General features: G+C 41.1%; 1 protein-coding gene across 4 annotated transcripts in view; it reads left to right on the forward strand.

Annotated features, from left to right (window-relative positions):
- The window catches only part of Lmo7 (LIM domain 7), a 97786-nt gene extending 89186 nt beyond the window's left edge, over positions 1-8600 (forward strand). For 2 of the 4 annotated variants that reach the window (XM_055609620.1, XM_055609622.1), the window contains 4 exons: positions 2932-3225; positions 4986-5094; positions 6383-6485; positions 7796-8600. In XM_055609620.1, coding sequence (XP_055465595.1) covers positions 2932-3225; positions 4986-5094; positions 6383-6485; positions 7796-7818 — 529 coding nt within the window. In that variant the 3' untranslated portion in view covers positions 7819-8600. The remainder of the gene's footprint in view (positions 1-2931; positions 3226-4985; positions 5095-6382; positions 6486-7795) is intronic. The other 2 variants (XM_055609621.1, XM_055609623.1) reach the window with 1 other exon arrangement.
- Positions 8601-12325: the final 3725 nt, after the last annotated feature.

Genomic DNA, 12325 nt, shown 5'->3' on the forward strand with positions numbered 1-12325 from the left:
TTTCTTTCTTTCTTTCTTTCTTTCTTTCTTTCTTTCTTTCTTTCTTTTTTTCTTTGAGAGAAAGGAAAGGAGGGAATGTCATTGAGTGCTGTTTTGTCAGTTGTGTCTGAACCATCTCATTTAAACTGAGAGAGGATGTTTTGAAGTAGGCACAGTTACTCCGTTTCTCTATATGAAGAAACTGGTTGAGGCAGGGAAGCCAGCCGGACAAGATTACATCAGGAAAAGCTACTAATTCTGGATGTGGAATTCTGAGATGAGATCCAGAGAAGTAAATACACTCTGACTCTTTCTTGTGTGTTAAATTTGAAGAGAAGGAAACCTACTTATGTTAATAATGAGATTATTGGCAAGGTTGGAATTATGATAATCAGGTTCACAAACAAGTGTAAAAACCTATTTTTTTAAACTTTTTAGATGGTATATATGTAGATACAAATTTGAGTGAGTGGGTGGGCATTTTAAGAGGCCTGTCTTGGCAATCAAAACCGCAGCTGCTTTGTTCAGTGTTCTGCCTGGCAGCTAAGCTGTAGAGACTTATTTGCAACATGTTTTAATATGCAAATAACCCACCAGTAAATTCTAGTAACTTCATCTATGTGTCAATGTCAGTGTATATCTGTGTCTATAGAGAAACTAAATAGGTGGTTTGAGTAGGTAGTTCATAGGAAACAGAAACTAAATCAGTAAACCTACAAATCAATACCACTCCTCAAATGATAATAATAGGTCCTTCTGCTTATGAAATTTGCACAGCATTAAGACATTGATTTAACCTAGTACTGGCAATGCATAAGAAAATAAGAATTCTCTTTTCCAATCATCTTTTCATGGTAAATTAAACAAAAGCATACATTTTCTTACCAGGGCTCTACCTTCTGGATTTTGTTAAATATAGAAAGATAAAGATAAGGGTACACACTGTTGGCAATTGTGAATAAAACAAGCAAAACCAAAAACCCCAAACCACCCCACCCCCACAAAATTACTCTATATTAAATTAAAATTACACAATATTACTCTTCACAGTGCTCCTAGTTAGGTCAATAGTGGTTCAGGGCTAAGAATACTATACAAGTATTAAAAACTGTGGGGTGCCCTGTATGCAGTCATGCGTTAAGGAGTCCAGTACACTTGTACTTTAGGCATGTAGTAAATTTTGTCTGTTCTTTCTTTATTTACATACCCACCCTTAATTTAAAATAATAATTCCTTTCCCAGGTATGAGGGTTGCCTGGACTGTTCTTTGCCCGGTGTTGGCTTTGGCACTTGAGCAGCCATTGATCCGGAGTTGGCAATTTTTTTTTTATTTTAAATAAAGGAGATAGTGAAGGTTTGGCACCCTCTATAAGTCTGTCACATATTTGTTGTTTCTTTAATGACACTGAACATGTAAAGCGTTCATGAGCTCCGCACACGGACTGTGCTTTTGGTGAGCCTTCCTTAGGAGACCCCTCATGGGCCTCAGCCAGAGTTTTTGGTTTTATCTTCTTCCCATGCAGCTGCTGGAGCTGCCTCAGGGTATGGTACTCACACTTATAGAGGCATCTTTCAGAAGACAGTTCCGGACATGCAAATGCTTATCACTCTCCGTGTATATCATGTTTGCCGATGCCCTACTCTTTAATGTAGCCACAGTGTCAAACCCAGAATCAGTGGAAGGGAACTGGACAGAAGAGCAGATAACAAAAGTGCACGATTCTGGGAGAACCACTGACATACAGTCTGTCACATGAAGAGAAAAGAACATGATTCAGGATCATGTATCTCAGGTGGTAAATAGGTTATTTTAAACTCTTGTAAAAGAATAAAAACCATGTTGTAACCATTTTTTTGAAGAATGTCACAGAGTACATCTATATATAAACATGTATTAACTTATATAAGCAACTTTGTATGTATGTGTAAATATTTTCTTGTATACCTGAGAAAAATCTGTAAGGACTCAGAAGTAAGGGTTGTTATTTTTGGGAATTAGGGAAGGTGTACAAACTGAGGGAAGGAGGAACCCTTGCTCACCCAGGAGAAGACCCTTATATGTTTCTTGACTCATTCTTTGTGTTATGTTATATTGTGATGATACATTACTTACGATGCTAGGCTAAACAGACCCTATTGTTCACTCTTCTGGCAGGAAGAAAGTTTTAAAGCTGCTAAGAAAATCAACAGCTGGAAGGGCATGCACAGTTCAGAGCTAGCTTCTGTAGAAGAGCTAAGTCCTGTTTTCAGGGTGTCTGCAGTCCAAAGGAAGGGGTTGTTGACTGTTCCCTGTAATGTGGACACCAAGCAGTTGCTGACACATAGGACTTGGGGTAGCGAGTGAGTGAGTGTGTTGGAGGCAGGCCTGGGCTGCAGTGGAGTAATGGGGGGAGGTACTTTGGTTTGAAGCCAGAACCTCACCCATATACTCCTGGTTTGGTCAAAGTAACTTCTATGAGATTAGAAGCAGTACAGTATAGTGTTGTGTAGATTAAGTTAAATACGTCTGTGAAAATGTCCAGCTTCATACTTCTTGTGTGCTTAAAATGTATTTTTCTGGTGGGATTTGAAAGACTGAGCTTTATAAGTCTAAACTGTGTAAGATTTAAGGGATGAATGGCTACTAGTATTAGCTTGTATTTAAAAAAAAATATATTTTTCTTTCCACTTTGATACTTTTTTTTTGTTTTTTGTTTTTGTTTGTTTGGTTTTTTTTTTTTAATATAAGAACCATGCCAAAGAAGGTTATTGAAATATGAAATGTCACAGTAGCCCTGGTACAGAACAATTTTTTTGTTGTTATTGTTAAAGGTAATTGTATATGTGATTGGATTCAGATTAGCTGCAGCGTTGGAAATACATAAGGCTGGTCTGTGGACCCCAGTGATGCACCCCATCAGTGATCTCCAGTTGAGTGACATGCATCTCCTGTGACTCCTTCCTATGTTTCAGAGGAGAGTCTCTGGACAATCTAGACTCCCCGAGGCCCGGTTCTTGGAGGCAGTCCCTTTGGCACAACCAGCCTGCAGGAGTCTATGCCTCCTCTTCTGTCCAAGACTTCAGTCGCCCACCGCCACAGCTGCTGTCCACCTCAAACCGTGCCTACATGCGGAACCCATCGTCTGCTGTGCCGCCTCCAGCGGGCTCTGTGAAGACCACCATCCCAGGCCCTGCCACCACGGGGTCTCCCTCCCCGCGCAGCCATTCCCCTTCAGTGTCACAGTCAGGCTCTCAGCTACGTAACAGGTGAGGCCCCGTCTGCTGTTTGTCCCCTTGTCTCAGTTTCAAGGGTGTCCCTTCATTAAAACTTTCCCCAGATCATCCAGTAAAGAAGAAAAACAGGACCTTCTGAGTGCATGAAATTTGGTGTTCTTGTATCAAAGCAGTTGAGAAGGCTTTCTCCTGCCTCTGTCTGCTGTCTGCCTAGTGTTTACAGATGTCCGGTGAAGGCACTGAGACCTTAAACATGTCTGCATGTTGCCAGGCTCCCTGTCGCCTGTGCTTTTGGTCAGTGTCTCAGCTGGCAGAGTCCTCTGAATAGATCACCATGTGTCATCACCAAATGATTCAGTGGCTCATGAATGCATCTCATATTTATAAGTGAAAGCAGTGTTAGGAAGTGTTGGACTTTTATTGGCACTCTAATAGAAGCTCATTGGAATGGAGTGCGAAAGAAAAGCATGAGAAAAAGGCTGCATAGCCTGGGCAGTTTTACAAACTGGATTTAAAATAAAAATCATTCTGTAGGTTTGGTCTTGTGTTTGGAGTCTTGGGTTGCTTTGTCTGTTACCAAATCTGCCACCATTTTGCTCAGTCTTCATCACTTGGCTACTGTAGTTCATGTGTTATGGAGAGGGTGTAAAAGTTAGGTAGCGCCTTGAGTGGCCACTTGTCCCCAGGCTCTGGGGTGAAGCCCTGAGGTCAGTGTGGGTTGTATTTTCAGATCTGCACAGCTCCTCCATGAGTCAGTCCTCTGTTGTCATCCCAAAGGAGTTCTAGTTTCCATCAAAAATGAAACTATTAGAGGTAGAAATCCATTGACGTTTGGGCATTTAAAGCTGTTGATTAATAGGCTTAGATAAGAAAATATCTTCTATCAGTCCAAAATAATGTTACAGCTACCAGGATCCACAAAATATGTTAGAGAGTTGAATTAAAAGAAAAGGGATAGGAAGGACTTATGGTCAGTTTTTTGGGGTAGATGGAGTTGGCAAAGGAGAGGAGCCAGCATTCACTTACTGTCCTACATGGCCCCACATGTGAGAGCAGGACAGAGGGAGGGCTAGGGCAGGCCATGGGCCTCTCTGCTTAGGGAAGGTCTTTGTCTATCAGATTGATTTCTTCATCTACTGATTCTCAATAGCCATGCCCTCCCAGTCCTCCTTAGTGGCCCTGTGGTGTGGGCTCCTTCCGGAGGGGTGAGAAAGTGAAGATGAAGTCTCTTTAGCACTGGGGAAGACCAGCCCTAGATCTGACACTAAAGTGGTCACCCCTGAGGCAGCAGCTCTTGGGTAATGATGACATCATTCTCAATAAAAGTGCAGTCAGGAATGTGCTTAGATTTCTAACCAGAAAATTGAGTTAGACAGGGTAAAAAGTAAAGTGGAGAAGGCAAATCCCAGAGACTCAGATAGCCCCAAGGAGGGAATGTCCTGAGTGGTATTTTGTGTGTAAGCGAACTGAATTAAGAAGATGCACCTGATCAGAAATACTGATAAGCCCGTATGTGATCTCGGGAATGGCATCAAAGTCCCAAGTGGACCAGTCACACTGAAATTGTTCCTTTAGGTGAGCAGGCAATCAAGGTCCCTAGAGCCTCCGTTGAGAGAGTTGGAGGTGTAATGATGGCATGCTCGATTTAGTTGGCTGCTGAAAGCTTTTCTTCCCCAGACATACAGAGCCTTTTTAGAGTTATCGTCATCACTGCCAACGCTGAGCGCGACTTTAAATGCCAACCTTGCACAGCACAGGTGAAAGCCTCCGTTCCCTTCTTGTTCCGCATCTAGGTCAGTGAGTGGGAAGCGTGTGTGCTCCTACTGTAATAACATACTGGGCAAAGGAGCCGCCATGATCATCGAGACCCTGGGTCTTTGTTATCATTTACATTGTTTTAAGGTGAGCCCGAGACAAAGAGCTTGCCGGCCGGTGACGCTTTGCTTGGAGAGCGCATGGCTTCTGTGAGCCGCTGGGCTGTGGATGGGCCGCTAACAAGCTTGGTGGTGTCACTTGTCAGTCTGTGCTGCGCTGGAGTCACAAATTGCTTGCTACTGCTTTGTTCTCAAACTGGGAATCCTCTTACGGTCTGGAGGCCCCGTGCTTTTTGTAGCTCTTATCCGCTCAGATTCTATAAATAAGGTTTATGGTGCATAGTGTCTTCTCTAGTGTGCTGCCAAGGGCAGACTTGAAATTTAATTTACCAGTGTTCTTAGCAGCATAGAGGCATGCAGTTATCAGTGTCTAAAGGACAGCTTTCAATAGTGTCTGGAAGGAAAACTACTGTAAATAATTTTTTTAATTGCACAGCCTGCTTATACCTGGTAGGTTTTGGGTGGTGGTGGCATTTTTTGTTTGTTTGTTTGTTTTGTTTTTGTTCTTTTGTATATAGAAAAGGGTTTGGGCTGTAACCCTCTGTTTTATAGTATTTGCCGCTAGACACACAACAAGTTTAATTCTTGAACTTTCACCGGACCAGAAGAAAGTCTCCCATTTTTGATCCTGGAATTCCAAAGTTAGCAGCTTGCTTATATAACTTTGTGCTGTATTCACATAGAGAAGAATGAATCAAAATAGTATTTGAACGTACACAGCAGGCACACACACACACACACACACACACACACACACACACACAGAGAGAGAGAGAGAGAGAGAGAAAGAGAGAGAGAGAAAGGGGAAGAGAAAGACAGAGAGATGAGACAGAGATAGAGAGAGATAGAGAACACCAAAGTCCCTGTCCTTGACATAAGACACCTCATGGGATCCTTGCTCAGCCAGTGCTGTGGGGACACCGGGGACACTCTAGTCCACTGCAGACTAGAGTGCCAGAAACCCAAATTCTATTTTTTTTTTTCTATTCTGACATGTGAATTAGCCTTCATTTCCTTGGAGCAATGAAGACTAAATTTCTTTAAGCCAGTCATCAAACTGTTTTTGTATTTCTCTACCCCCAGTATATTTAGAATGATTTTCTCGGCTCTTTAAATTTGTTTTATGAATCCTTAGTGTCTAATCTAGCAGGCTTGACTTAAATCCACTAATCGTCTTTGGCCTTTCCTAGCCCTTTTCTTTGTTGTAATACACCCAAGCGTTTACTTCTGCATCTCACCCCATGTAGCTCTCTTCTTCTGGGAGTGCTCCAGGTTTTCTAGAGTTACCTAATTGTGTGCGTTCTTTTGCCCATCAGTGTGTCTCCTGTGAGTGTGACCTCGGAGGCTCTTCCTCGGGAGCAGAAGTCAGAATCAGAAACCACCAACTCTACTGCAATGACTGCTATCTCCGATTCAAATGTAAGAGAGCAAATCAGAGAGAAAATTTCTTGTCTTTTGAGGAGACCACGGGTCCCTATGCCTTTCCCTGAGCCTGCAGCTACCTCTTCCTCCCCAGGTTCGCTGCCATAGCATCCTGGGTGTCAGGGGTCATAGCCTGCCCCCTTCAAAGAGGCTATGTCATGAATCTCAGTCACCTAGGAAGGGGTTAGATGGTCGAGGAACTGGAGGGCTTTATACCAGGAAATTGAGACACTGGGGTTTGCAAAGATCCTGGGAGAAAGTTTTAATGACTTGTGGGCACAGAATAGAGAGGGATAAGACAAGTCCTTCGCGCAGGACTTGATCTGTTTCCTGATTAAGGCTCTATCTCTTATCATCCGTTTATGTCCCTTATCTAATGATGAGATCTTAATATGTGATTTATATAACATAATTAGCTTTGAAAACGATTGAACCTAAGAGTCTCAGTTTCTGCTTTATTTTAATATGTAACGACATATCCATACACAGATTTTTGAAGAAAAAAAAAAAAAAGAGAGCCTTAATTCTGTTGATATGGTGTTTCAGTGTTACTGATTTTTTTTTTTTTTAATTAAGTGCTGCTTTCTTTCTAAGCCTGCATTTGCGTATCATGAAGTGTAGGGTAGCATAACTCAACTGTGTGTTGTTTGTAGCCTCGGCAGGACAACAGTTATTGCTGTACGTATCATTTTGAACCTTGATGCTGGTAACATGTCTCTCCCTTGTTGTGAAAGGGTGTTACAGGTGGTGTCTGCACACCTGTTGCTTTTGAACGCAGAGGTATTTATATGGCCCCTATGTGCAGAGTGTTTGGAAGTGATTTGAACCCGTCAACTCTCTCTTATCTTCCCAGCGGCTTCTGTGCCGCCTCTCTTCTGATACTTCCTGGAATACTGAGCCTGAAGTTGGGAGAACATCAAGGCTGGGCACAGGGCCTTGGGGGAGTGTGTATGTGTGTGCACTTTTCTCTCTTAAATCCAAAGCCAAATATGATTGATTTTTGGAATCATTGCCCATGCCTTTTCTCTCCTTCAGTACAAATAATAGAGAGTTGAAGGTTTTGTGTTTTTTTTTGTTTTTGTTTTTTTTTTTCTGATTCAGCAGTTAATTTTTACTCTGTGTTTTACAAGTAAAGAATTCTAGACCCAGAGGCTGCGATTGCCTACCTCTATCCTAAGTCTGGGCGGCAGGTAACTCTCTCTACCTCACTGGGCCACTCTGAGTGACTACTGCTATGTATCCCCGTGTGCTGCTACTCAGGGTTCTGAATCTGAGCACTCTTCTCTCTTCTCTCCCTGCCTGATCAGCTGGACGGCCAACCGCCATGTGATGTAAGCCTCCATTCGAAAGCACTGTTGCAGATAGAAGAGGAGGCGGTTGCCGCTGGTGCAGAGCTATAAATACCTGTTGTTGTATGTTTTTCCGTCTTTTTTAAAAAGAAGAATAACCTTCGCTGCATTAGATGACATAGAAACACTGTAGCGTTGGTAGGACCTGTATTTTTGTTGTTTATTTATAAGAAGGTAATTATGTGGGGCGGGGGGAGAGTGCAGTATTTGTGTTTTGAATTCAGCATCCCAAAATGCACAAGTGGGAAAAAAAAAAAAAAAAACAAAACCAAAAACCCAAGAACTTAAAAAAAAAAAATACTTTCGAGGCTGATAGTGGTCCAGAGTGACTCTTCAGTGGTGTTTGAAAGAGGGTAATTTTTTTTCAAGTTCTTAAACATTATTTGAAATTGTTAATATAAATATGTAATTGTTTACAGTTTATTATAATGTATTCTAAGTTAATGTGGAACCACATGAAAAATTTCATTTAAATCCACTCATAAGCTTGCTTTTTGTGGTTTTCTTTACACAGAAATAATCCAATTGAAAAATAATTTTGCTTACGTAAATATTTTATTCGCTTGAGGAGGGTGCTCTATTTTCTTCAAAAGGACTGTTGTTGCTAAGCAAATCCCCATAGGAAGCTGTTTATTTTCAGTAATGAAAAATAATCATGGTTTGCATAATCATGGAAATTTCTCCAGAAACTGGTAATCTCTTCTGTTCAGTTGCCTTTGTAAATAAAAATGGTGATGCATTTAAAAAATGTTCTTAAAATTTATTTATTGTTATTAATTATTTAACGAGTCTGCCTTTTTTGCAGTCCTGTTCTTTAAAGAAAATAAGTATATGTGGTGTGTGTGTGTGTGTGTGTGTGTGTGTGTGTGTGTGTGTGTTTATCACATGCATATGGCTGTCTGTGGTGGTCAGGGGTGGGTGCCATATTCCCTGGAGCTGGTGGATGTGAGCTCTCCAGCATAGGCCCTGGGAACAGAATTCAGGTTCTGACAGAGCAGCAAGTACTCCTCCCTGCTGTGCTGCTTCCCTGCTTCCCCTTTCATTCGTCTTAATTATATTTCAGCACATGTGCCTTCATGATATTATATTTTAGATGTCTCAGGTTCAATTCAGACACCTCAAGCTGCATATATTTAGTGTCTGTTGCGTGACAAGTTTTGGAGTGTGACTTTCTCTTAAACTATTACCACAACTATGATGATTCTGCAGAAAAAAAATTTAATATTAATCAAGTTTTATTTCAGATAATGTTATGACTTTGAGTTCATTTTTCTGGTAATGTAAGTAGTGAAAAATTGGATCAGCTTTTAAAAATCCATTGTTTTGTTCCTAGGGAGTTTAGAAAAATATCTAGAGCAAAAGTAGTACTTTTTAAGAAGAAATCTGGATCAAAAATAAGTAATATAAAACTTTATTGTGCTCTGAGTAAAAATACAAGGACACTTGGATCCTTTGTAAAAATGTAAGTAAAATGAGAGCTGTCTTAGAGGAGGCGTAAAATATGTAGCTGTTAACGTGGGTGAAAAATAAAAATTGGTTCCAGGGTTTCTGTTGCTAAGCAATTATTTTTATTTCCAGTTATTAAAATAATATGTACTTATAAAGGAAAATTTGCCAAATGCCCGATAGTATTTAGAATGTAGCCTGCAGCTCCCAAGCTCCAATGAAAACAGCAGTTCTCAAACTCATTCCACATGTAGGATGCTTATCCTGCATTCTTAGCCAACACTGGGTAGGTTTTCCATGTTCTTAGAGTCATTTCTCTTCTCCTCTCCTTTTCTTCATGCATGCTACTCAAGCATTCTACCGCTAAGCTACACCTCTAAGCCTCTTTATTTACTTATTTTTCATTGGTGTTTATTGATTATACATAGTCATGGGTTTCGTGAAGATATTTTTATCCAAGAGTATCACATCCTTTCATTGTTTTCACCCTCCAGTATCACCTCTTTTCCCTTAGACAGTAGAACCTCTGCTTTCAAGTCATATTTGAAAATAATTTTGTGTAAAAAATGTAGGCTCTACAAATAAGAAATATGTAATGTTTGTCTTGAGTTATTTTACTGTAATAGTATGGTTTCCATTTGCAGCTATTTTCTTTTACATTTATTGTATGTCTCTGTGTGTGTGTGTGTGTGTGTGTGTGTTTTTATGTGTGTGTGGTTGTATGTGAATATGCGAGTCCAGTGCCACTGTGTGTGTATGTGAGGGGGGGCAATGAGGGGAGATAGAAGGGGAAGAGAGACAAAGAGAGAGTGTGAGCATTGGCACATAGTGTGTGAGAGGTCTGAAGACAACTTGCAGGAGTTGCTTTTCTTCTCACATCTAGGTTCCAGGAGTCAAAGTCAGATCATTAGTTTTGGCAGCAAACATCTTTACTCTCTGAGTTACCGTCTGGCCCGTTTTCGTTTTCTTACACTGATATAGCCAAACAACACTCAATTCTGTAGATACACCACATTTTCTTTACCCATTCATTTGTTGATGGACATCTAAGCTCATCCATAACTTGGCCATTATGAAAAGAGTTGCAGTAACAATTCATGCACAAGTATCTCCTTAGAACGTCTTTTGGGTATAAACTCAGGAGTGGTGGTGTTGAGTCCTATGGTGGTTCTATTTTCAGGTATCTGAGAAACTTCCGTACTGATTTCCATAGTGGCTGACTAATGGCTGACGAGTTCACATCCCTACTGACAGTACATAGTGGTTCCCATTCATTTCTCTCTCTCTGCTTTTTTTTTTATTTTTGTGTGTGTGTGTATGTGTTATAATTGGAAAATTTCCGAGCTATATGACTGACTTGCAGTGGTAAGATTTCTTTGTCCTCTGTGTGGGCAAAGCTTGCAAAACAGAAAAAGCTGATAGTCTGTGGACAAGCAACTCCGAAAGATAAGGTTGCAGAATTACCGAGAATCATGCGGGGCATGTGTGAGTGGCATTTTCTCACATTCAGTCTGTTCTAATGAAACTAGTACTTCCTATGCCTCCCTCCAATGGCAGAAGTGGGTGAGAAGAGTTAGGAGGACGCTTTCTTGGTCCAATATTGCTAAGGAAGTGCTTCCAATTGGGACTGTGCATGAACATAGTGAATCATAAAAAGAAGCTTTTACTCTATACATCTGATAAAATGTGAGCCTTCTTTGGTACTAAATCAATGAAGGAAAGTAGCATGAAAACTAGATTAGTTCTGTTTAAGAATTTAATGTTGGCATTTTGCTTGAAATATTAATATCAGAGTGAATTCTAATCTTCATTACCAAAGCTGGAACTATCTTAATTTTGGTGAGTACCAGCATACTAGCTACCTCTTGATAGGTACAGCTGAGAGACACGCTAGTGGGATGTGATAGTCTTGGGGTTTTAGGTTTTTTTTAATAGCACGTTTACATCCTTTCTTGCAGCCTAGAAAAGATCATAAGGCACGCCCACACATGAGTTCTGAAGCACATATACACACTCGTGCATTTCAGTCTGCAGTAGAGGAGACCTGGGCTGGGAGTGGAGCATCGCACGTGGAATTCTGCGAGCTGCGGTCACTAACAGAGCAGTGATGTCTTTGTGCACAGTTGTTACTGGATGTTGTTCAGAGCTGGTGTGATTCTAACGGGTCAAGCATTTGGAAAGAAAGAAGTACATTTCTGAGTTGAGTCCGCATCCCATGGCTTTCTCGCCTTTGTCTTCTTACCAAAACCTTGTGCGGTTTGGTCTGTTCTGCAGAGGAATGAGCACATCTGTAGTTCTGCTCTCTGATAGTGTGTTCAGGAAGTGATGACTATTTGGCATGTACCAAAGGGGAGGCAGGAGGCAGGGAGCAATTTGCAGTATTCGCCTGGACTGTAGGATACTCTAGTTTAGAACAACTTAGTGCATATTTATAGGGAACAGAAAAAGAGGAGTTTGAAAGGTCCAAACACAAAGAAGTGATGTTTCAAGGAGATAAAAATATCACAGCGACTTGTGAAATGTAGATGTGTATTGAGAGGTATCACCTGAATCCCGTAAATCTGCACCCTTATCATATGCTCACTAAAAATATGCTTATGGGCCTACGAATGCTGGGTGGAAAATGTCACGGGACAGCATGATTTCCAAATGGACTTTCCAAGAAAAGGGACAACTGGCTTATCTTCATTTTAGGCTTTTTGTCAAATGTCATCTAAGAAGATTTTGGTGACCAGCTGTAGTTATTCTCAGAGGCCGCTTTATTTCAGGGTAGTTTTCAGCCTGCAATTACTTTGTGTTTTTCTTCTCATTTACTAATTCTTTCTGGTCCTTAGAACAATACACATTTTAAGGCGGGGGGCATTGGGTTGTCTGGTTTTGGTTGTATCACTAGTAATTAGAATAAACACAGCCAAGCAGTGGTGGTCGTATGCCTTTAATTCCAGCACTTGGGAGGCAGAGACAGGCGGGTCTTCGAGTTTGAGGCCAGCCTGGTCTGCAGGGTGAGTTCCAGGACATCCAGGGCTACACAGAGAAGCCCCA

The sequence above is a fragment of the Psammomys obesus genome, unplaced genomic scaffold (assembly GCF_907164565.1).
Source record: "Psammomys obesus unplaced genomic scaffold, mPsaObe1.curated_primary_1811, whole genome shotgun sequence".
Lineage (NCBI taxonomy): Eukaryota > Metazoa > Chordata > Mammalia > Rodentia > Muridae > Psammomys > Psammomys obesus.